Genomic DNA, 24146 nt, shown 5'->3' on the forward strand with positions numbered 1-24146 from the left:
TGTCCTATCACAGTTGGCCAATAAAGAATTCCATTCTATCCAGGTGACTCTACATGATACATCGTCTCCTGCCACAAAGTAGAATTTTAGCATCGGAGCTTTTCAGAAAGAAGCACATTCTATTCCTACTTTTGGTCCAATCCTGCCGATAATGGCAGAAAACGGGAATTAGGGATAGGAGCTGGTACTGACAAATATCAGGATTTGCAAAATGTGGAACTACTTTATATGTAGGACATCCACTTTCCCCCCTCCTATAATGCAGACAAGATTTGGTCACCTAGTAAAAAGGGTGTGTTTTTTTAAAAACTTAGCATGAAGTGTGAAGCTATATGTTCTCATTCCTTATGTTGTATAAACCTTTGAGTTTCAATCAATAAAGTCTGTTTTAAATAAACTAAACCTGATCCTGCAACGAAGGCTCTTAATTGTGGTTTGAGAAGCAAATTGTGGCCTGCCCCATAGGTGCTACTAAGCCAGGGGTCACATTAGGCCCCAAAGGAACCACACTGGTTTGACATCACTGTGAGCATTCCCCACTTTCAGGCGCAAGGCAAATGGACCAACGGATCACGCGTGTGTGCTAGAAAATTTGTATGCATCTCCTTTTAATGTGCTGCTGCAAATGTGCTCCAGCCCAAAGAACAGCAGAGGTCACCCTTCTGCAGCCAACAGCGTAGAAAATAAACACTTAAAACTTATTTTAAAACCACCATCCTGAACTGGAGCAGGAGAAAGCAATGGAAACCCTGAAGGACTGAATGGAAAAGACAAAAAAATCACCCCTAAAATCTTTAGTTTAAAAAAAAAAAGTGTATTTTTTTTAAAGAGGTGTCAGAATTACCAAGTCTCCCGACTGAAACATAGGGGGACAGCAGAGGTCAGTGTGTCCTGGATGCAATAAAGATAAAACTCTGGGAGATATTGGAGGCGGAGGGGCAGGTTGTGGGGTCTATGGGGTTGTGAAAAGTCACACAACTCAGGGACAACAACTGTGAAGAGTACAAAAGCTCCTCAGTCTAAATGATGGGTTTCTAGAGCAGGGGTCTCAAACTCAAAGCCCTCTGAGGCCGTCCTGGAAACAGGATTGGCCCGCGGTGCCTCTGCCGGTGAAAATGGAGCTTGGGAGGGCCAAGACGCACCCCCCCCCCCAGGTCAAACACAACCCTGATTCGGCCCTCAATGAAATCAGTTTGACAGGCCTGTTCTAGAGGAGTTGCACAATTGACTTTGCCAGAATAGCAAGAGCATTTAGACTTATCTACCGCTTCATGGTGCTTTCCCAGCCCTCTCTAAGCGGTTTAGTGTCCACCTCTTGCCCCAAACAATCTGGGTCCTCATTTGACCCACCTCGGAAGGACGGAAGGCTGAGTCAAACTTGAACCTGGTGAGATTCGATCTGCCAAACTGCTGGCAGCCAGCGGTGAGCAGAAGTAGCTTGCAGTAGTGCACTCCAACTACTGCGCTGAGGCTATTAAGGAGCGAAGTGTTTTCCCAACAGGGCCTATCATCACTTCTCTGTGGCGGCCCCGGCCTTCTGAAACCAGCTCCCCCCAGAGATTAGAACTGCCCCTACCCTCCTTGCCTTTCATAAACTCATCAAAACCCACCTTTGTCGTCAGGCATGGGGGAACCGAGATATCTCCTCCGGGCCTATACAATTTATGTATGGTAGGTTTGTATGTATGTCTGCTTAATAATGGGGGTTTTAAATATCTTAAATTATAAATTATTAGATTTGTTATAAACTGTTTTTATTGTGTTGTGAGCCGCCCCGAGTCTACGGAGAGGGGCGGCATACAAATCTAATAAACACATACACACACACACTCACCCCCCCCCCCGCCCAAGAAAGGCAAATTCTTCCTTGAACTCAATGGCCTGGGATGAGGATGGGGACACTGGAGGCAAAGAGACCCCCAGAGAGGAAGACCACAGCTGGCGATTGCTTGAATTATATGGTGGAGACACCTCACACCCGCCTGGGCAGCCTCTCTGGAGAAACAGCTTTTATTCTTAAAGTACATCCGCTTTGTGCACCTCGAAAGGGTCAGCATTACAATCATGGGGCGGGGGGGGGGGGTTCACTGGCACAAAATACAAAGACGATTGGGGAATCGGATGCGAAAGGCAACTTCAGCTGATGGAGCAAGAAAAAGAGACAAGCTCGTGTGGTGTTGCCGGCTGGATGATGGAAGCATCTTTCCCTCCGGTCAGCCAAAGGAGGCCAACGGTGCCCTCGAATCCTGAACCGTTCTTGCACTTCACCCCCGCCGGACCCCAAATAAACTTTTTCCTTGAACTCTGCAAGAGGCGACGAAAGCCACTCCGAGAAGCAGCTTAGCGGGAGAACATCTTTGGGCTCCTTCCGAGGACACCAAAGTCATCTCCCCCATGCCCCTTTTCCCAGGACCCCCCCCCAGAGCAGCGACCCCGTTATTACCCCCCTGCATCCCCCAAAATCTCAAATTACATTCCATTACAATATAAAACTTAAATTACTCGTTTCTTTTAAAAAATATTACTAATATAGATTTCCCATCTTAAAATGCCTTATACATTTACAGTACTTATAACTATTTCTGTGAACCGATGAGGTTTTTTTTTTTAAAGGGGGTGGGTGGGTGGGTGGGAGAGCGAGAGGGAGGGAGGGGATTTTTTTTCTTCTTCAGGGAGGGGGCCAGGAAGGGGAGGCGATGCATAGTGCAAATTTAAAAAAAGGGAAAGCGAAAATTTCCTTTGACTTCCCAAATGTAAATGAAGAAGATGAGTTTTCCCATGCTGTACATGCAATAACTTATAGCAAGCGAGTATGGCCAGAGAGGGAGGGAGAGAGAGAGAGAGAGCAAGAGCCTGGGGATCACTCCACAATCCGAAGCTGGTGTTTGGGCCGAAAGGCAGAGAGGGGCGTGGGGTGGAGGTCAGCTTCACGGTCTCGCTGATGTTGGATGAAACCGGGATCACGCCTTGTATTTCTCTTTCCCGGTCTCGCTGATCACGCAGATGTGCTGAAAGACAAGGAGGAAAAAAGGCTTCCAAATTCGTAATAGCAGTAACATTTGGACTTATACACCGCTTCACAGTGCTTTTACAGCCTTCTCTAAGCGGTTTACAGACTCAGCCTCTTGCCCCCAAGAATCTGGGTCCTCATTTTATCCATGTGCCTCTACCCATGTGGAAGGTTGAGTCAACCTTGAGACGGTGGTGAGATTTGAACTGCTGAACTACAGCCGGCAGTTAGCTGCCTGCGAGGCTGCATTCTAACCACTGCGCTGCCATGGCTCCCTCCCTCCCTTCCTTCCTCCTTCCCTCCCTCAATTTTCCTTCCTTCCTTCCGTCTGTCCTTCCTTCCTCCTCCCTCCCTCAATTTTCCTTCCTTCTTTCCTTCCATCCCTCCTCCCTCCCTTCTTCCTCCCTTCCTTCCTTGCAATAGCATTTAGACTTATCTACCGCTTCCTAGGGCTTTTACAGCCCCCTCTAAGCTGTTTACAGAATTAGCCTCTTGCCCCCAAGAATCTGGGTCCTCATTTGACCCACCTCGGAGGGATGGAAGGCTGATTCAACCTTGAGCCAATGGTGAAACTTTGCTAGTTTGCTCTGTACCAAACAAATTGTGTGGGAAGCCAGAATCAAAATGGGATTCGGACTGGAAAAAGTGGCTTGAGGGCCCTGGGAGTCGCTACAAGGCTCTGGACATTCCCATCCTTGTTTCCTCAAGAAACAAGGTTGTTGATATTGTAATCTTTTTACACTGCTTTTACACTGATCTGTATTAATCACTTACATTCAAATCTCTGAAGTATTCGTTATAATCTAGAGCATATCCAACCACAAACTTGTCCGGCACTTCAAAACCAACAACTGAAAAAGAACCACAATGAAGCAGAAAGTGAAATTTAGGCAGGGTTTGGACAACCGTGTTAATAATATATTTTATGTCGCTTGGCGGGACCCAGGGGAAGAGCCTTTTCTGTGGCGGCCCCGGCCCTCTGGAACCTACTCCCCCCAGAGATTAGAATTGCCCTCACCCTCCTTGCCTTTCATAAGCTGCTTAAAACCCACTTCTGCCGCCAGGCATGGGGGAACTGAGACCCTCTTCCCCCTAGGCCTTTACAATTCTATGCATGGTATGTCTGATGATTGGTTTTTATATAATGGGTTTTTAACTGTTTTTAGTATTGGATTATTGTTATATACTGTTTTATTACTGTTGTTAGCCGCCCCAAGTCTGCGGAGAGGGGCGGCATACAAATCCAATAAATAAAGAAATAAATAATTGGAGCGGTTTGTTAAGAGTCCTTGCATGGGCCTTTTTAAAATCAAAATAAAACTAGGTTTGTTATCATAAGCCAGCAAGTTAAACAGGTGCGTTTTCCTAAGGCCACTCCAAGTTCCATAGTGAGTAAAAGAAGAGACGGGGGAGTTAGAAGTGCTCCCCAAAATTAGAGTGGATGCTCACACTGCAAAATCATGCTTGACCCCAATGTTGTTAAAATGAAATCCTAAAGGTGGTCACTAAGGAGTAAATATCTTTTTAAACAGAAGGGGGCTGAGCACTGGCTTACACTGTTGGCTGCTTTGGCTTAGTTTTGTCTACAGACACACAGCCAACCACTGGATTTTTCAAGGCACAGAAAAGCCGTTATTGTAAGCCATCTCCGTCCTCTGCCACCGGAGCTTCTCCTGGTTAACCAGTTTCAGCCCACGGACTTCTGCTTTCAACGGCCTTCCCTTCACTCCCGAGGCCTCTACACACCAGATTACACTGTGCTCACACAAGAGTTACTTACAATCAGGCCGGTATCCTACACTTCGGGGTGTCCTTTTCACCAACAAGCTGTCAAAAACAAAAAAAAGTCAAAGCTCACGTAACCGATAGGAGCAAAACGCCGGTGGACTTCAGCTGCCAGGATTCCCCAGTGCTCTGGGAGTTGAAGTCCAGAAGTCTTAAATTTTACCAATTAGTTTTGTATCTGCTCCCATGATTATCCCATCTAGGCCGCTCTTTCCCACTTGGAACCTGAGTCTTATTTATTTATTTATTCGATTTTTATGCCCCCTTCTCCTTAGACTCAGGGCGGCTTACAACATGTTAGCAATAGCACTTTTTAGCAGAGCCAGCCTATGGCCCCCACAATCCGGGTCCTCATTTGACCCACCTCGGAAGGGTGGTAGGCTGAGTCAACCTTGAGCCAGTGATGAGATTTGAACCGCTGACCTATAGATCTATAGTCAGCTTCAGTGGCCTGCAGTACAACACTACCTGCTGCGCCACCCCGGCTCTTACTAAGTCTTGCTTTATCTTTTTGATATATACTGCTCAAAAAATCAAGGGAACCCTCAAAGAACACATCCTAGATCTGAGTGAATGAAATATTCTCATTGAATACTTTGTTCAGTACAAAATTGAATGTGCACAACAGCAGGTGAAATTGATGGTCAATCAGCATTGCTTCCTAAGTGGACAGTTTGATTTCACAGAAGTTTGATTTACTTGGGAGTTATATTGTGTTGTTTAGGTGTTCCCTTTATTTTTTTTGAGCAGTGTATATCCTGCATCTGTAAATATGTCCACCAATCCAAAATTCTCCCTTTTTCTTCTAATTCTTCTTTTGATTTTAATTTGAATTGTTCTTTCAACAATTCCTTATATCCTATAGCATTATCTAAGTGTATTAAACTTGGGTGATATTTTGTTTCAATTGGGGAAAACAGCATGATTGTTACATGCTGTTTTTATCATTGTTGTCAGCTGCCCCGAGTCTACGGGGCGGCATACAAATCCAATCAATCAATAAATCAATCAATCAATCAATCAATCAATAAATAATTCAGGTAATTTTTTGGCAGTGGTGGTGGGTTTTTTTGTATCCTGCCAAATTTGTATTAGTGCATTCCTATGTGTTTCTTGAAATTTGCATGTGATATATATTTTTCATACCATACGTAGGCATGCCATCCCATTAGCAAATTGCATCCTTCTAAAATTAATATTCTATTATTTTCTATAGTTAGCCAATCTTTGATCCATGATAGTCCAGAAGTCTTAACACTGCCAAGGTTGGGCAGCTCTGAGCTCTGGTTTACCTCCTACCCTTCCTCAAAGGTGTAGCAAAAAATAAATAGCCAATCAAGAGCCAGAGGGACCCTTCTGATGAAATTCTCCAAGTTGTAGATATACACAAAGGCTGCTTCTTGCTTCGGGAGGGCCTCGGCAGAGGAAGAGGAAGGACCAAAAGGCTACTGCTGCCTCTTTAAGCAGGGCGGGAGGAGAAAGGGGAAACGCTGCCCCACTTCCTCCCCACATCAGCCTCTGCCTTGCTGCGAACTCGAGCGGCAGGAAGAGCCAGCGACACTGCCTGATGCATACAAACAGGAGTGTGTGTGTGTGTGTGTGTTTATTTCTACTGTACAGAAGCCGGTTCAGCGACTGCTTGTCTGCTATCAGTGCTGCATGCTTGGTCAAGGTCAGAGCATGACCAACACTCGGAGCAGCTTGTTACGGGCAACCCAAACCGGCCAGGGAGCAGCAGCTTTATCAACCGGTCTCTGGTTCGGATCAGCAGTTACATTTTTCTTGTGAAAGTGCAGAGGATCAAACATCCTTGAAATGCTGAGCAAGCTGGCTGGCTCAAAGGGGAAAGACATAAGCCCAAATATAAGTCCCTGGCAAGACAGCCAGATTGGGAAATGTATGTATGTATGTATCTCTCTCTCTCTCTCTGTGTCTTTCTATCTCTCTCTCTATATCTCTCTCCCTCCCTCCCTATCTTTCTTTCTTTCTCTCTCTCTACCTACCTACCTATCTACTTACCTACCTTTCTATCCATCCATCCAATTGGTTTTTCAGGGAATTTAAAAAATATATATTTAATTAATTGGATTTACGTTTTTCCTTATATGTTGTAAGCTGACCCGAGTCCTCGGAGAGCGGAGGCATATTACCTACAGAGTGGGTCTTCTGCGGGTCCCGTCAACCAAACAATGTCGCTTGGCGGGACCCAGAGGAAGAGCCTTCTCTGTGGCAGCCCCGACCCTCTGGAACCAACTCCCCCCAGAGATTAGAATTGCCCCCACCCTCCTTGCCTTTCGTAAGCTGCTTAAAACCCACCTCTGCCGCCAGGCATGGGGGAATTGAGATACTCTTTCCCCCTAGGCATTTACAATTTTATGCATGGTATGTCTGTATGTCTGTTTGGTTTTTATTATAATGGGGTTTTAACTGTTTTTAGTATTGGATTTTATTATTTACTGTTTTACTACTGTTGTTAGCCGCCTCGAGTCTGCGGAGAGGGGCGGCATACAAATCCAATAAATAAATAAATGAATGAATGAATGAATGAATGAATGAATGAATAAATAAAAATCCAATAAATAAATATAAAATAGAGGTCTTTTGAGAGCTGCGTGTGATGGACTCTGGTTTTTTCTTCCCCCACCCCCAAATGTTCTGTTATTAAACCATGGTTCACCAAAGCACGCAAACAAGCCCACGTTGCTAGCTCAGATTTTTCGTAAGGAAAGCAACTAAGGACCACTAAGCAAACAAAGCGAACACCCCTTGCTCGGATGTGCTAGAGCTGAAAGAGGCACCATCACACCTCCAGGCTGCTTGTTCTGTCCTGCCTAGGGAGGGGGGAGGGTTTGGGGGGTAGGCACTGACCTGGCTACTTTGACCATCTTTGGATTGTACTGCTGGAGCAGCGACAGGAGAGTCTGCATGGTCTTCCCAGTGTCAATGATATCCTGAGGATTTAAAAACAACAACAAAGGGATCACACACTACAGCTTCTTTTGGAGGAAAATTACAGCAAAATAGATCTCGTTCGGATGAGCGACTGGCCAGGGTAAAATGAATGCTGCATTGGGGTGCATTATGCCTAGAGAAAATAAGAATAAGAAGAAAGAACATACCTATAAGGGAGACAGCTTCAGGGGCGTAACATACATTATTAAAACCTGATCGAGTGTCTTTACAGGGCCTTTTACAAAGACAAGTAAACTTTGACGTAAATTATTAATGTGCATTTGGTCACAAAAAGAGTCACCCTATTTTTCAAACTATAAGACGCACCAAGATTTCAAAAAGGTAAATAAGAAAAAAAAAGGTTTTGTCCTCCCCGGCCCGCAGGAGCTTTCTGCAGGCCTCCTAAACTCTCTGTGGATTTTTTTGCAAAAACAGGCCTGGTTTTGCAAACAACAGGATGTGCAGAGGGTTTGGGAGGCCTGCAGAACACTTCTGGGAGCAGGAGAAGGCAAAAACAGCCCAATTTCTGCAGAAAATGGCCTGGCTTTTTTGCAGAATTGTGTTTTTGCCCCAGCAGCACTTTGCAGGCCTCCCAAACCTTCTGCACGGCCTATTTTTGTGAAAAAACAGGCCCATTTTTAATAAAAATGGGGTCCGGTGGTGGGGCTTTGGGAGGCCAAAAATGGCTGTATTCGGTGTATAAGACACACCAACATTTCCACCCTCTTTTTGGGGGGGCGGAGAGGGGAGTCGCATCTTATACTCTGAAAAATACGGTAATAATTCTTGTTTCAACAAGAATGTTTCAACAGTTTCCCTCATCCCCATTTAGGAGGGAATGGATAAGTTTGAAGTTGCCTTGAAATTTGCAACTGGAAGAAGATTCAAATCCATACATCTTATTCAGACCTTGCAAGGAATCAGCGAAACTCAAGGCCACCGCCCCCAAAACATACATAAAAGTAGTAACTGCCAACGGAAGTACTTACTTCTACAATCAAGACATTCTGGAAAAAAAAAGACAGAACACCATCAGTGATTTCAGTTCAGTTTTTAACTCCCAACTTCTATTTTATTCTGTTTTTAAAAACTAATTAACTACCACAGAATTATAGGCAAATTCCCCATCTATAAAACAGGCCAGGAGACAATGGCTACAAATTGTACCTGGTGTTTAAAATATACAAGTTATTAAAAAGCTCGTTAGTAGATTCTTTGGGACTTTAAACAATTTAGTTCAAACACAAATGCTTCACCGCAAAGCAGCAACAATTAAAACTAGGAAAGACACTGAATTAAAACGCCTTGGGATGCACACCCTAAATGGTTTTAGTTCACCAGCGTTTCTGAAGTGGTTTAAGTACTTTCTCCTGGCCAAAACCAATAAACGTTTTCGAACATACGTCTAGAGAACAAGTTTTCAAATCAGGAGCTCTACGGCTGAACTTAGAAAAGGGATCACTTGAGACATCTGGAAGCCTTTGGGGAAAATCCGCTGGAAATTGTTGTGGTTAGCTCTGGCCCAGCTCCTGCCCCAAGGACTGTGGATGTGGGGGAGACATCCACATGCTGCAGGCCTGTTTTGCTCCCGGTAGAATCTGCTGATGAAGAGGCTCCTCTGGACCAAGAAGACATGAAGTGACAGGGGAGGAGGGAGAGTGTGGCAGACAGCTCAGAAGGGAGATCAATTATCTAGCTCCTCCTTGGATTCAGAACAAGAGTTAATGATACAGCCACGCATGCGGAGAGCGATGCATAGGCAACAACAACTGAGAGATTATTATCAAAGAAAATGAGGCCACCTGTGGTTGGGTGGGGCTGTGGTCATTACTGAGGCTGCTATAAAGAGCAGCCTGGGGGTTTGGCCATTGTGGAGGATTATCTGATCATTGTGTTTTGTGACAGCTTTGCTGACTTTGACCTTTTGTGTGCTGATTTTTCCCCGCTTTGAAACTAAACCAGAGCAAAGTGTGTTTCACTTTGTGAAAGAAGAAGGACTGTGAATTGCCTCCCAGCTGCAAGCTAAGTATCACGGAACTGATAAGGGACTTGTACAAATTACCAGTTTGTGTTTGGAGACGAGTGCTCTTTGCTATACCAAAAGAGGGCTTGGTTTAAGTGAATTTTCATGATAAAGAACATGGTTTTGAATTTTCAAACGTGTGCGTGTCCGAAATTGTATCTGTGCATTTTTGGGAGGATTCTACCAGAGAGCCTGACAGAACAGAAGTAAAGTCTGTTTCTTTTTGATCCCAGGATCTGATGTTCAGAGCAAAAGGGGGGTGGGCCAGCATAGGTACTCCTGGCTTAGAAGAGGGCATGGATTTAATTCTTTCTGGTTTCCATCTCCTCCCTTTCCTAAGCGGACAAGAGCACCATTTCTGTGTTCATAAAAATGTGTATCCTGCTCCCCTCAGCAGAGACCACCACTGTAACCTCACAATTGCAGAACGGACCCACATAATTAGCTAACTTTCTGACAAAGCCAGACCTGCAAGGGAGACTTGGCAAAGTTTCGCACGGAGTTGTTTTGCGTTTTTCCTTTTTTTTAAATGAAATGCTTTCACACCTTTAATTGCATTTCATTTTTTAAGTCCATTTTGCTGGTGAACGAGGCAGGTAGCATTCCCCATATCCCTGTCTTCTTTCGGGACATACCTTGCCAGTCAAGGTTGATAAGTCATCCCCGCCAATTACTTTTATATCGCCGGTTGACTGGTCATTCTAAGTTTAGGAAAAAGAAGAGAAGTAAAGCTGTTATTAATACTACGGAAACCTCCAGGAAAGGGAGGGGGAAAAAACAACAACCCACCACAGCCCTTTTTGAAATGGAAACTTTTAAAACATTAGTGAGCCTGTGGCTTCATCCCCCTCATAGCAAAAGGACAAGTCATGTTTTCGTAGCTGCCATGCATCCTGCAAACAAGGTTTATAGCCTTGCCTAATCCCGAAGAGCCTGATGCACCCACAGTGCAAGGGAAGCCCCACTCGTTTAAATGGGGTTTATGCCCAGGGAAATGGGCAGATACTGCTGACAGAGAGGCTGTTTTTTCTGCTGCTGAGGTTGTTTCTCACGCTAACCTGAAATGTTTTCCCTGGTTTGCTTTGAATAAAAGACAATCACTTTTCCCCCCATGACTGGATTGCATGTTCACAATATTTTTTTCCCTTTCTTTCTTTCTTTCTTTCTTTCTTTCCTTCCCTCCCTCCTTTCCTTCCTTCCTTCTTTGTATGTATATGCTGCCCAATCCAAAAAGGACTCAGGGTGCCTAACAATAGTCAGAAATACATAAACAGCAAAATACAACCACAATAGCAGCAACACAATAAAAAATACACTGCTCAAAAAAAATAAAGGGGACACTTAAACAACGGAATATAACTCCAAGTAAACCAAACTCCTCTGAAATCAAACCATCCACTTAGGAAGCAACACTGATTGACAATCAATTTCGCATGCTGTTGTGCACATTCAACTTTGTACAGAATGAGAATATTTCACTCATTCAGATTTAGGATGTGTTATTTGAAGTGTTCCCTTTATTTTTTTTGAGCAATGTATATAAAATAACCTAAAAAACCAAAACACCATACACACATATAGCCATTCCTAGTTCCAGGCCTGCCAGAAAAGCCAGGTCTTAACAGCTTTCTGGAAGACCGATAAGGTGGAGATAGTACGGATTTCCAGGGGCAGTAGATTGCAAAGGGATTGGAGCCGCCACAGAGAAGGCTCTGTCCAGAGGGCCTGCCTACCGACATTGTTAGGCAGATGGGACCTGGAAAAGGCCAACTCTGTGGGCCCTTACTGGGCCCGCAGTGAGGTAGGAGGGGCTCCCGTTAAAGTAAGATTTGAAAGATGCAGAAGGAGCATAAATTGTTTTCAAATTACTGCCTGTTTTCCCTCCAGTTGCAGGGTGATTTTTTTTGCCACCAAGGAAGGACCTGAGCATTCTATTTAATTGCATTTTTATAAAAGTCCAATTCACATTATCAAAGGCTTTTTTGGCGTCAAGCAATAGTGATACTGGCTTTCCTATATGTTGTTCATAATATTCTAATATATTAATAATTGTCCTAAGATTATTTTTAATTTGTCTACCTGGCAGAAATCCGTTTTGATCTTGGTGAATTTTTAATTATCTAGAACCCCCTAGAATTACCACAATTAACCGAAGAACAACAAGAAAATCTAGATAGCCCAATAACAATTGAAGAATTGCAATTAACTGTTAAAAAGCAAAAAAATAACAAAGCAACTGGACCTGACGCTATACCGGCAGAATGGTATAAAATAGATAGTGATGTAATAATAAATAATATGTTGGAAACTTTTAATGAAAGTAGAATGACTGGCAAAATTCCTAAATCATGGCTAGAATCTTTAATGACTTTAATTCATAAATCAGGAAACAGATAAAGGAAATATAAAAAATTATAGGCCCATATCACTATTAAATGTAGACTATGAAATATTTACTTCTATCTATGCAGCTAGACTTAAAAAGGACCTGAGCATTCTAGGGCGTAGCATTGGCAGGCCCCTGGATTCTAAGCTGACTAACAAGCCACAAATTCAAAAAGCGCCCTCTCCAACAGACCGACTTACGCAATAGCTCTTCAGGCGGATGAAGTCGACGGTCATCGGAATGGACTTGTCGCTGTTCCGATTCAGGGCTTTAATATAATCCAGCAAATCGGCAAAAAATTTGTAGCCTCCCTTCAGCACACAAGAGAGCGACGATGTGGTGGCCTCCCATCCCTTTCATAATCTCCCGGGCTAACCTCTCCGTCCTACAGGGGGGAAAAAAGAGAATTTACTACAAATTTACTCCTCCTCCACTTATGACCCCAATTTCTCTGGCTAACGGAAACAGTCATTAAATTGAGCCCTGTCCTGCTTTACAACTTTTCTTGTATCGCTGGAATTAGGTCAGCAACATGGTTGTTAATAATAATAATAACAACAATAATTTATTAGATTTGTATGCCGCTCCTCTCCGAAGACTCAGGGCGACTCACAACAATGATAAAAACAATATTATAATGGCACAAATTCTAATATTAAAAATAACTAAAAAACCTATCACAATTAAAAACCAAACAGCACATACATACCAAACATAAATTATAATAAGCCTGGGGGAAAGATGTCTCAAATCCCTCATGCCTGGCGCTATAGGTGGGTCTTAAGTAGTTTACGGAAGACAAGGAGGGTGGGGAGCAGTTCTAATCTCCGGGTGGGAGTTGATTCCAGAGGGCCGGGGCCGCCACAGAGAAGGCTCTTCCCCTTGCTTAATCCCGTTGCTTCTGGTTCGCTTGTGCTACTTCTGCGCAGAAGTATCCCGGGGCCCGGTGGGTTGAAGCCTCCCGCTGCTGCTTTCTACGGGTTCGCCGATCTGGGTCGAACTGGTAGCACCCTATCTCTGACGGGGATGCTCCAGCGCTCATAAATATGAAAAGAGTCCTAAATCACTTTTTATTCAGCGCCGTTGTAACAGTCACTAAAGGGACTGGGCTGCTTGTAGAGGCAACGGGGGTGTTTGCAGCCAGGTCATCCAGGGGCTTCCACCCAGTTTTAGGAAACGAAGGTGGCAAAGGTAAAACAAACACGGCTTTTTTTAAAAGCCTCCCATCTGAGAGTGAATATGACTGTTGACCGGTTGGTCAATGACATGCCTGCTTTTTCTCACTGGCCAAGGTTAATCTAATCGTCTAGGGAGCTCGTGCCAAAGCAAATCTCAGCCTCCAGATACTGACCGCACGACCCTGCGGAAGGGATTAGGTGGCGAGATTTTCGGGAAACGGAATCCAGTTCTATAAAGGCCCGATTACTTTTTTTTGGGGGGGGGGAGGGGGGGTGTCAAGAGGGGGCCTGTTCCAGGAATTCTCAAAAGCAAAGCAGCGAAACGTTTCCAGGTGGGGACAGCCGTGCTTTCGAGCCATGGCAGAAAAGGAGACCACGCAGTAAAGCTTGCCTATACAATGTTACATTATACACACCCCACTTCAGTTACACCCCCATATCGGGGTGGGGTGGGTGTGTCCAATCTTAGTCACTTGTGCACTTTGACTCCCAGAATTCCTCAGCCAGCCACACTAGGAGTTGAAGTCTACAAGTCTTAATAAAGTGGTTCAGGCCTGGACACCCTTGTTTTATATTTTTTACATATTTTTATATTTATATCTATATCGTTATATCTATCTGTATGTACAGTGTTCCCTTGCTTGTCGCGGGGGATGTGTTCCGAGACCGCGCTGCGAAAGTTGAATTTCCGCAAAGTAGAGATGCGGAAGTAAATACACTATTTTTGGCTATGGACCAGTGTTCACAACCCTTCCCTTAACACTTTAAACCCCTAAATTACCAATTTCCCCATTCCCTTAGCAACTATTTAGATTATTACTCACCATGTTTATTTATTAAAGTTTATTTTAATTTTTTTTTATTAAAAGCAGATGAAAGTTTGGCGATGACATATGACGTCATCGGGTGGGAAAAACCGTGGTATAGGGAAAAAACCCGCAAAGTATTTTTAATTAATATTTTTGAAAAACCGTGGTATAGACTTTTTTGCAAAGTTCGAACCCGCGAAAATCGAGGGAACACTGTATATCTTTATCTATCTATCATTTATCTGTCTGGTCTATCTATCTTATACCTACCTACCTACCTATCATCTCTCTCTATATATACACTGCTCAAAAAAATAAAGGGAACACTTGAAATAACACATCCTAGATCTGAATGAATAAAATATCCTCATTGAAATACTTTGTTCTGTACAAAGTTGAATGTGCATCACAGCAGGTGAAATTGATGGTCAATCAGTGTCGCTTCCTAAGTGGACAGTTTGATTTCAAAGAGGTTTGATTGACTTGGAGTTACTGTACATTCCCTTTATTTTTTTTGAGCAGTGTATATTCATCATTTGACCCCAACGTTTTACTACAGAGAACATTATTCCTGAGAAGCAAAAAATGATTAGGCAGCTGCAGAAGCTGTGTGACATTTGTCCAGACTGCTCGGCATCTGCTTAGCGGGGATAAAAGAGAAGATTAATACTGGGGACATTTTTAAATGTATAATGCTTGCCATTTGTGGCAGAGAGGCTGGTCTGGTAGAAATGTCACAAGCTGCAGCTAGGAAGTCTTTTCTTGGTTTCGGAGGGGGGGGGGGGTCCTTACACGGGTGCCGGGGGGGGTGGAGTCCCCTGCTTACGATCCTTGGCTAAATTTATACACACTTTCCGTTTCAGAGGAGTGAACTTTATACAACTCTTCCCCAGGGGGAAGTTCCTTAAAGATCGTGCAGAATGCAGCTGTGAGAGCAGTCATGGGCTTCCCCAAATATGCCCATGTCACACCAACACTCCGCAGTCTGCATTGGTTGCCGATCAGTTTCCAGACACAATTCAAAGTGTTGGTTATGACATTGGTTGCCGATCAGTTTCCAGACACAATTCAAAGTGTTGGTTATGACCTATAAAGCCCTTCATGGCACCGGGCCAGGTTATCTCCGAGACCGCCTTCTGCCACACGAATCCCAGCGACCGATAAAAGTCCCACAGAGTGGGCCTTCTCCGGGTCCCGTCAACTAAACAATGCCGTTTGGCGGGACCCAGGGGAAGAGCCTTCTCTGTGGCGGCCCCGGCCCTCTGGAACCAACTCCCCCCAGAGATTAGAGTAGCCCCCACCCTTCTTGCCTTTCATAAGCTTCTTAAAACCCACCTCTGTCATCAGACATGGGGGAACTGAGATATTCTTTCCCCCTAGGCTTTTACAATTTATGTATGGTATGTTTGTATGTATGATTGGTTTTATAATAAGGGTTTTTAGCTGTTTTAGTATTGGATTGTCGCATGTTGTTTTTACCACTGTTGTTAGCCGCCCCGAGTCTCCGGAGAGGGGCGGCATACAAATCCAATCAATCAATCAATCAATCAATCAATCAATCAATCAATAAAGCAAGCCTGTGCAGATATTTATTTATTTATTCAATTTTATGCCTCCCTTCTCCTTAGACTCAGGGGGGTTTACAACATGTTAGCAATAGCACTTTCTAACAGAGCCAGGCTATTACCCCCACAATCCGGGTCCCTGACTCACAACAGATTGTTTAGTGACGGTTCAAAGTTAGGACGGCGCTGCTGAAAAAGTGACGTATGACCATTTTTCACACTTACTGACCGTCCTCATGGGTCATGTAATCAAAATCTGAACACTTAGCAACTGGCTGGTATTTATGACGGTTGCAATGTCCTGTCCGGTGTGTCTGTGTATATGAGAGACGTGATCCCCTTTAGCGACCTTCTGACAAGCAAAGTCAACGGGGAAGCCAGATTCGCTAAACAACCATGTCCCTAACTTAACGACTGCAGTGATTCTCTTGGAAAGAAAGATCGTAAAATGCGACAAAACTCACTTAGAAACATAGAAACATAGAAGACTGACGGCAGAAAAAGACCTCCTGGTCCATCTACTCTGCCCTTCTACTATTTCTTGGATTTTATCTTACAATGGATCTATGTTTATCCCAGGCATGTTTACATTCACTTCCTGTGGATTGACCAACCACGTCTGCTGGAAGTTTGTTCCAAGGATCTGCTACTCTTTTGGTCAAATAATATTTTCTCACATTGCTTCTGATCTTTCCCCCAACTAACCTCAGATTGTGTCCCCTTGTTCTTGTGTTCACTTTCCTATTAAAATCACTTCCCTCCTGGACCTTCTTTAACCCTTGAACATATTTCAATGTTTTGATCGTGTCCCCCCTTTTCCTTCTGTCCTCCAGACTATACAGATTGAGTTCATGAAGTCTTTCCTGATACGTTTTATGCTTAAGACCTTCCACCATTCTTGTAGCCCGTCTTTGGACCCGTTCAATTTGATCCATCTCTTTTTGGAGGTGAGGTCTCCAGAACTGGACACAGTATTATTCCAAATGGGGTCTCACCAACGCTCTATACAGCTCTATGTAGCTATGCAGCCAAGCATCCTACTTGCTTTCCCTACGCCTGACCGCAGTGTTCACCCATTTGGAGACTGTCAGAAATCAGGACCCCTTCTGAAGTTTTTGCTAACACAGAACTGCCAATGCAATACTTTGCAACTTAGATACAACAATACAACTTAGCAATTTACCAACATAAATCTTTGCATCCGTTATGGTCGCAAACCGAGGAGAAACATGCATTTTGCAATTGGGAACAGACTCTGCCTGTCCAACCAACCTGTCCATGATGAGCCCGTGAGGAATGTAGACTTTTTCCAAATCGTCCGCATAGTGTTTGGGGATGCAGAACAAATCCAGGTCGTAACCTTGTTCGTTGTCTCCAATCTAGAAAGGGCGGAGGAGGAAAAACAGGGCAAGGTCAGAGGTCATGCACCATGCGTCTCTGTGGAGAGCAGCCACATCAGAAACCAGCGCTTGATTTTCTCCCCATCCTGAAATGGTGGTGGTGGTGGGGGGTGTTGTTGCATGCTTGGCATTTGAGGGGGAGGGGAATCTCAGGGCTGTGGCATTTGCCCCTTTTCAGAATGGTTTGATTCTTCAAGACATAGAAACATAGAAGATTGGCGGCAGAAAAAAACACCTCCTGGTCCATCTAGTCTGCCCTTCTACTATTTCCTGTATTTTATCTGAAGATGGATCTATGTTTTATCCCAGGCGTGTTTGAATTCACTTCCTGAGGACTGACCAACCACGTCTTCTGGAAATTTGTTCCAAGTATCTACTACTCTTTCGATAAAATATTTTCTCATGTTGCTTCTGATCTTTCCCCAGGTTCCTAAGAGGCCACTAAGGGGCGTACATAAGTGCACTGAAGTGCCTTTCGTCCCCTGTCCAATTGTCTTTCCTTTCTTCCACCTATCTTATATATTCTCTTCCTTTCATATATCCTCTCCTCTAAGTTCACTTTCACCCTCATTTATATTATCACATGTCTATCTTTCTTCCTATGTACTTGTGTATTGGACAAACAAATAAACAAGCAAACAAACAAACTAACCTCAGATTGTCTCCCTTGTTCTTGGGTTCACTTTCCTATTAAAAACACTTCTCTCCTGAACCTTATTTAACCCTTTAACATATTTAAATGTTTCAATCGTGTCCCTACTTTCCCTTCTGTCCTCCAGACCAGTGTTTCCCAACCTTGGCAACTTGAAGATATTTGGACTTCAACTCCCAGAATCCCCCAGCCAGCAAACGCTGACTGGGGAATTCTGGGAGTTGAAGTCCAGATATCTTCAAGTTGCCACGGTTGGCAAACACTGCTTCAGACTAGACAGATTGAGTCCATTAAGACAAAGAAAGAGGCAGCTGCAGGCAGACTGGACAAGTTTTCAGGTTTTCTTCATTCATGGGCGAGTATCATTGAAGAAGGGAAAAATATATAATTCCTGCTGAGAAAGAATGCAGGGGATGGTCAGCGGAGCAAGTTGAGACTGGGCAGCCGGCAGTTTCTAGACTCCATAAAAACAAGCGTTTATGCAAAAGCAGCTTGGCGCACATGGCATTAAAAATGCCGGCTGGCAAAGTTCCCTGGACTAAAGTTCAACAACCAGACAGATTTTAACAGTTGCCCTAATCACTGCCACACCTTTCCTCCTTCACTACACAATCAGAAAAAAGCACACCCAGGTACTTTCTGGCCCTGCCGCCTAAAGAAGCTTCAATGTAAATAATAAAAGAAATAAATAAAATAAAGAAATAATAATAATAATAATAATTTATTAGATTTGTATGCCGCCCCTCTCCGAAGACTTGGGGCGGCTCACAACAACGATAAAAACAATACTATAATGGCACAAATCTAATATTAAAAATAACTAAAAACCCTATCATAATAAAAACCAAACAGCACATACATACCAAACATAAATTATAATAAGCCTGGGAGAAAGATGCCTCAAATCCCCCATGCCTGGCGGTATAGGTGGGTCTTAAGTAGTTTACGGAAGACAAGGAGGGTGGGAGCAGTTCTAATCTCCGGGGGGGGGGGTTGATTCCAGAGGGCCGGGGCCGCCACAGAGAAGGCTCTTCCCCTGGGGCCCGCCAGATGACATTGTTTAGTCGACGGGACCCGGAGAAGGCCAACTCTGTGGGACCTTATCGGCTGCTGGGATTCGTGCGGTAGCAGGCGGGTTCCGGAGGTACTCTGGTCCAATGCCAAGTAGGAAAAGCAGTTTCTTCCCCTTGGCACTGCCAGCGCTTTTGACTTCACCTGGAGCTCAACCTCCCGCAGAAAAATGCGCCGTGTGGACACGGATCATGGTTACAATCCGCGAGGAATTGCGTGCCCATTAAAAGCCTATTCCAGAGTGCAGATAACATCTGGTCAATGGAGTCCCTAAGAAAAGCTGCACCCCACAAGAGACAGCATCGTGGTCTGTGAGCCACGTTTTACTCAAAGAGGCAAATGAGTTTGCAAAGATTCCATCTTTGGGATCTTTAGTGTGTGTGTGTATGTGTGTGCGTGAATATCTTTTGCAAAGCACCCAGACACATGCAAGGCAAGGCCTATTCAGTGCCCTTTAGCAAATATTAATTATTTGTAATATATTCCAAGCCCTGATCTAGTGCAGTGATGGCGAAACTATGGCATGGGTGCCACAGGTGTCATGCCGAGCCATATCGGCTGGCACGCAAGCCGTTGCCCTAGCTCAGCTCCAAGGTGCATGTGTGTGCCGGCCAGCTGGTTTTTGGCTCGCACAGAGGCCCTGAAAGGGCATGTTTGGCTTCCAGGGAGCCTCTGAGAATGGAGGAGGGCATTTTTTACCCTCGCCTGGCTCCAGGAAGGCCTTTAGAGCCTGGGGAGGGCGAAACATGAGCCTAATGGGCCCACCAGAAGTTGGGAAACAGGTTGTTTCCAGGCTCCAGAGGGTGGGGAAAGCTGTTTTTGCCCTCCCCAGGCATTGAATTATGGGTGTGGGAACTTACACATAGGCACCCTTTCAGCACCCAAGGAAAAAAAAGGTTCAACCATCACTGATCTAGCGTATCAAAAAGTAGGGGACAAGCAATTCTAATATATTAAAACCAAAGACATTTGGGTGCCATTAAAAAAAACCCTTTCACTTTTAAACCAAACCAAGCAGAGTCTCGCTAGCATCAGAGCTATATTTCAATTTATGCAAAACGTGACCAATGGTCAGGCTTAAACACCTGGTTTCTTTATCCAATATTCTATATGCCACTATGTTACCTGAGCACCAATGTATATTATAACTAGGTAAGGAAGTCCTTGCAGTCCACCTCTCTTGAGAAATGTTCTGCAGGTCCAAAACAGCCAGCTGGGCTGCAGAACCGAATCAGTACTTTTAGCCCTCTGTGTAAGAAAGGAAGAAAGCTACACTAGCGTTTCCTCCGATTCTTTTCAATGAATGCAAGGCAGGCTCGGGCAGAGAGGCTAAAAAGCAGGTCTGAACCCAGAAGAGTTTTCGAGGTCAGTTCAAAAAGCAATATAATTTAATAGGAAAGTGAACCCAAGAACAAGGGACACAATCTGAAATTAGTTGGGGGAAAGATCAAGGGCAACATGAGAAAATATTATTTTACTGAAAGAGTAGTGGATCCTTGGAACAAACTTCCAGCAGACGTGGTTGGTAATCCACAGGAACTGAATGTAAACATGCTGGGAGAAACATATATCCATTGTAAGATAAAATACAGGAAAGAGTATAAGGGCAGACTAGATGGACCAGGAGGTCTTTTTCTGCCGTGTCTTCTATGTTTCTAATATAGAAACTGCCATGATTAACAAGCAGCAAAATTCCGAGTTGAACTCTTACATCACATCTTCTTTCGTTATTGGTATTTTTGAAGGACAGTTTACTGTCTTTTCCACAGCCCTGAGTGCTCTTATCTTCGGTTTTAAAAAAAAAAGGAGCTTGGAAACAATAAGCTAATAAAAAGCGGCTTGGCAGTTTACAGAGTTCTACTGGTGGTGCCTTGATAGGAGAGACATTTCCCCCTCCCCAGGTTCAAAGCTCTAGGTTACTTCTGCAGATTGAACAGAACGGAAGAGAAAAGCAAATATATATCACACAGGAACATCACCTTCTCCGTTCTCTCATCTTAAAAAAAAAAAAAAAGCAGAGGGACCCTGGTTTACGATAAATCCTAACCATTAGCCTGTCTGCCAGGGTGGAAAACCCGCAGGACAAAACAGCCTCCAAAATAGCTGATATTTTTCTCCCCTTATCAAGTCCACTGAAGCAGCGGCAATACTTCCTGTACGAGTATCCCAGTTTAAAAAAATGAAAGAAAATCGAACTTCAGACAAGAAAAGACGACACCGACAGACGAGAAAGCACCAACATCGGAGATCTCTCCTGTATTTTTTTTAAAAATGGCTGCATAATTGAATTGGTTGGGTGGGTGGGGGTTTGTGGTGACCAGGGGCTTCTCCTCGGATTCTGCCTTTCCTCGGGACCTTCAGCCTCCCCTTAGAAGTTCCCAGGCCTTTTTCGGTGAAGGGCAGAAGGGGTTTTAGCCAAGGCAGACCCAGGGATCACCTCCGAGGCTGGTGCAGGAAGTTGCTCATCTCAGCACGTGCCTGATGAACATGCCTGCGAATCCACCAGGGAGGATTGGATCCAGCGGGCTTTCCAGGATTCTGGGGAAGGGGATCTTTTGTGCAGGGATCTCTCTCTCTTCCCCCCCCCCCCCAAAACAAAGCATCCCCCATGTTCAGGCTGCCAGGCATGCAAAAAAACCCAAAACCTTTGTGAATTCCCTTTCCCAGTTGGCTCTCCAGGACAGGCGGGGACCCTGCTTGGCATCTGGGTGGCACCCACCCCTCACACGTGTGTGTGTGTGTGTGTGTACACACACAAACACACACACACAATCCTCTAGTTGGGGCCTTTAAAAGGACACAACACACCACCAGAGGCTGCTGATGGTTGTATTTATACATATATATAGATGTCAAGAATTGTCCTAAAAATGCAAATTCCAGGTGTATATGTGTGTATATTTATTTATATATTATAAGTTTATATATATAAATTATAAATGGTTTTTTTTGCTGAATTTGAAATTTAAGGGAGACTAGGATAGATCTATTTCAGCCTTATTTTGGCCTCATCAGCTATATTTATTTATTTATTTATTGGACTTTTATGCCCACCCCTCAAAGGACTATGCATACATATACACACACATATGTATATGCATACAGGCTCCCCCCCCAACAAACTCTCCGGGGTGGGGCAGAACACCCCCCTCTCCTGCTTGTTCTTGATGGCAAGGCAGGGGGAACCAGAGACCCTCCTCACTCTGGATGTGTGTGGCGGGTGTTTTCTGACAAGGCCTCCTCCTCTGTGGCCTGCCCTCCCCAATTGGAGGGTCCCCTCATCCTCACCCTCCCCTGAGATTTCTCCTCCCTCCCCATAGGACGCCCCCACCACCACCACCAGGGCCCAGAGATCTCCATGCGGGCCTTGTCGCGCCCCCTGCCCAAATATGGCCTTTCTGCTGACCCTCCCTCCCTCCAGGCCACGAATCCACTCGGGGGGGGGGGGGCAAAAGCAGCAATGAATGGAGCCAATCCCCCCCCGGGGTCCAGTGGATTCACGGAGACGCTCTGCACATGCCCAGAGAGCCTTCTCCCTCCCTCCCGGCCTGTGGAGTATCTTCCTCCCCCCTCCCCCCACCACCAACGGAAAGACCCCCACCCCCCACTTCCGCGCGCCCCCGTTGCCGGGCAACGCAGCTCTCTTCCCTCCCCCCCCATCACCACGAGGCCCTTACCACGATGCAACGGCCTCCGCCGCCTCCGCTGTTGCCGGCCATAGCGGCGGGAAGGCGGCCCGCCGCGCTGCTCCTGCCGCCCCGCAAACAGCCGCCGCCGCTTCTGACACCGGTGCTCCGCGGGAGGAGGGGGGGGTTCAAGGCGCGCGCCGGGCCCCGCCCACCGAACGTGCGCGAGCCGCCGGGGGGGGGAGCGTGGGGGGGAGGGGGGAGCGGTCGGTTGGTCGCGAGGGAGGGAGCGGCGTTTCCCGCCAAAGCTGTTTTTTACCTCAGATAAGCCCGCTGGGGAGTCACCTTGGCGGCGTCAAAATAAAAATGAAAATAATTATAATAAATTACAAATAAAATGAGAAACGAAACGAAACAGTAGGCACACTGGCTGGATAGGTAGATAGACGTCGGATTAATATAAATCCTTCGGGATTGGGCGGCATAGAAGTCGAATAAATTAAATAAATGATAAATAAAATGAGACATGAAATGAAATGTAACCGGCTTTCTAGATGATATAGACAGACAGGTGGATAGGATAAAAAAAAGGACATTATAAATAAAATGAAATAAGAGACACCTGCTGCCTAAACAGATGATAGGCAGATTGATAGAATAAAAAAACAAGATCATGGATTATAAATAAAATGAAATAACAGACACCTGCTGCCTAAATAGATGATAGGCAGATTGATAGAAAAAAAAATAAGATCATGGATTATAAATAAAATGAAATAGAGACACTGGCTGCCTAGATAGATGATAGGCAGATTGATAGAATTAAAAAATAAAATCATAGATTATATATAAAATGAAATAGAGACACCAGCTGCCCAGATAGATGATAGGCAGATTGATAAATAAAAAACGATTATAAAATAAGAAATGAAATGCAGATGTCTGTGGCTGACCCTGTCCCTAAACCTGGGCATGGCATCCTCAGCCCCCCAAAAATGTGGCTTTGCAATAACAAAGGCACCCCGCTCTTCCCTTTCCATATAGGCCCCTGTGTTTAATTCTGCCCCATGGTTTTGAAGGTTTGACATGCTTTCGTGTTTTGTTTTGTTTTTCTAAAAGGATTGGGGAAATGTGTCTTAAGGATGGGATTTATTTCTATTTGTATCCTTTACAAATAACTCAAGCATTAAACTTATCAGAAAAGACTTCATGAACACAATCTGTGTAGTCTGGAGGACAGAAAGGGGGGACATGATCGAAACATTTAAATATGTTAAAGGGTTAAATAAGGTTCAGGAGGGAAGTGTTTTTAATAGGAAAGTGAACACAAGAACAAGGGGGCACCATCTGAGGTTAGTTGCAGTAAAGGTCAGAAGCAACATGAGAAAATATTATTTAACTGAAAGAGGAGTAGATGCTTAGAACAAACTTCCACCAGACGTGGCTGGTAAATCCACAGTAAGTGAATTTAAACATGCCTGGGATAAACATAGATCCATCCTAAGATCAAATACAGGAAGTAGTATAAGGGCAGACTAGATGGACCATGAAGTCTTTTTCTGTTGTCAAACTTCTATGTTTCTAAGGCAGGGGGCATAGTTAAACACAACTTCCTATTTTCCTCACAACAACCCTGTGAGGTAGGCTGAGAAGATGGGAGACTGGCCTAAGATCAGCCACCTAGCTGCC

The 24146-nt window shown here is 44.6% G+C and overlaps 1 protein-coding gene across 1 annotated transcript; it reads right to left on the reverse strand.

The window, feature by feature from the left end:
• Positions 1–1996: 1996 nt before the first annotated feature.
• On the reverse strand, positions 1997–22660 carry HPRT1 (hypoxanthine phosphoribosyltransferase 1). The gene is given in 10 exon segments (XM_070759992.1): positions 1997–3008; positions 3785–3861; positions 4791–4837; positions 7664–7746; positions 8737–8754; positions 10406–10471; positions 12357–12479; positions 12481–12541; positions 16981–17087; positions 22509–22660. Coding segments are annotated over 10 exon segments (672 nt in total). The 5' UTR covers positions 22551–22660; the 3' UTR covers positions 1997–2960.
• Positions 22661–24146: the final 1486 nt, after the last annotated feature.

This window comes from Erythrolamprus reginae, chromosome 8 (genome assembly GCF_031021105.1).
Source record: "Erythrolamprus reginae isolate rEryReg1 chromosome 8, rEryReg1.hap1, whole genome shotgun sequence".
NCBI classification, from domain to species: domain Eukaryota; kingdom Metazoa; phylum Chordata; class Lepidosauria; order Squamata; family Dipsadidae; genus Erythrolamprus; species Erythrolamprus reginae.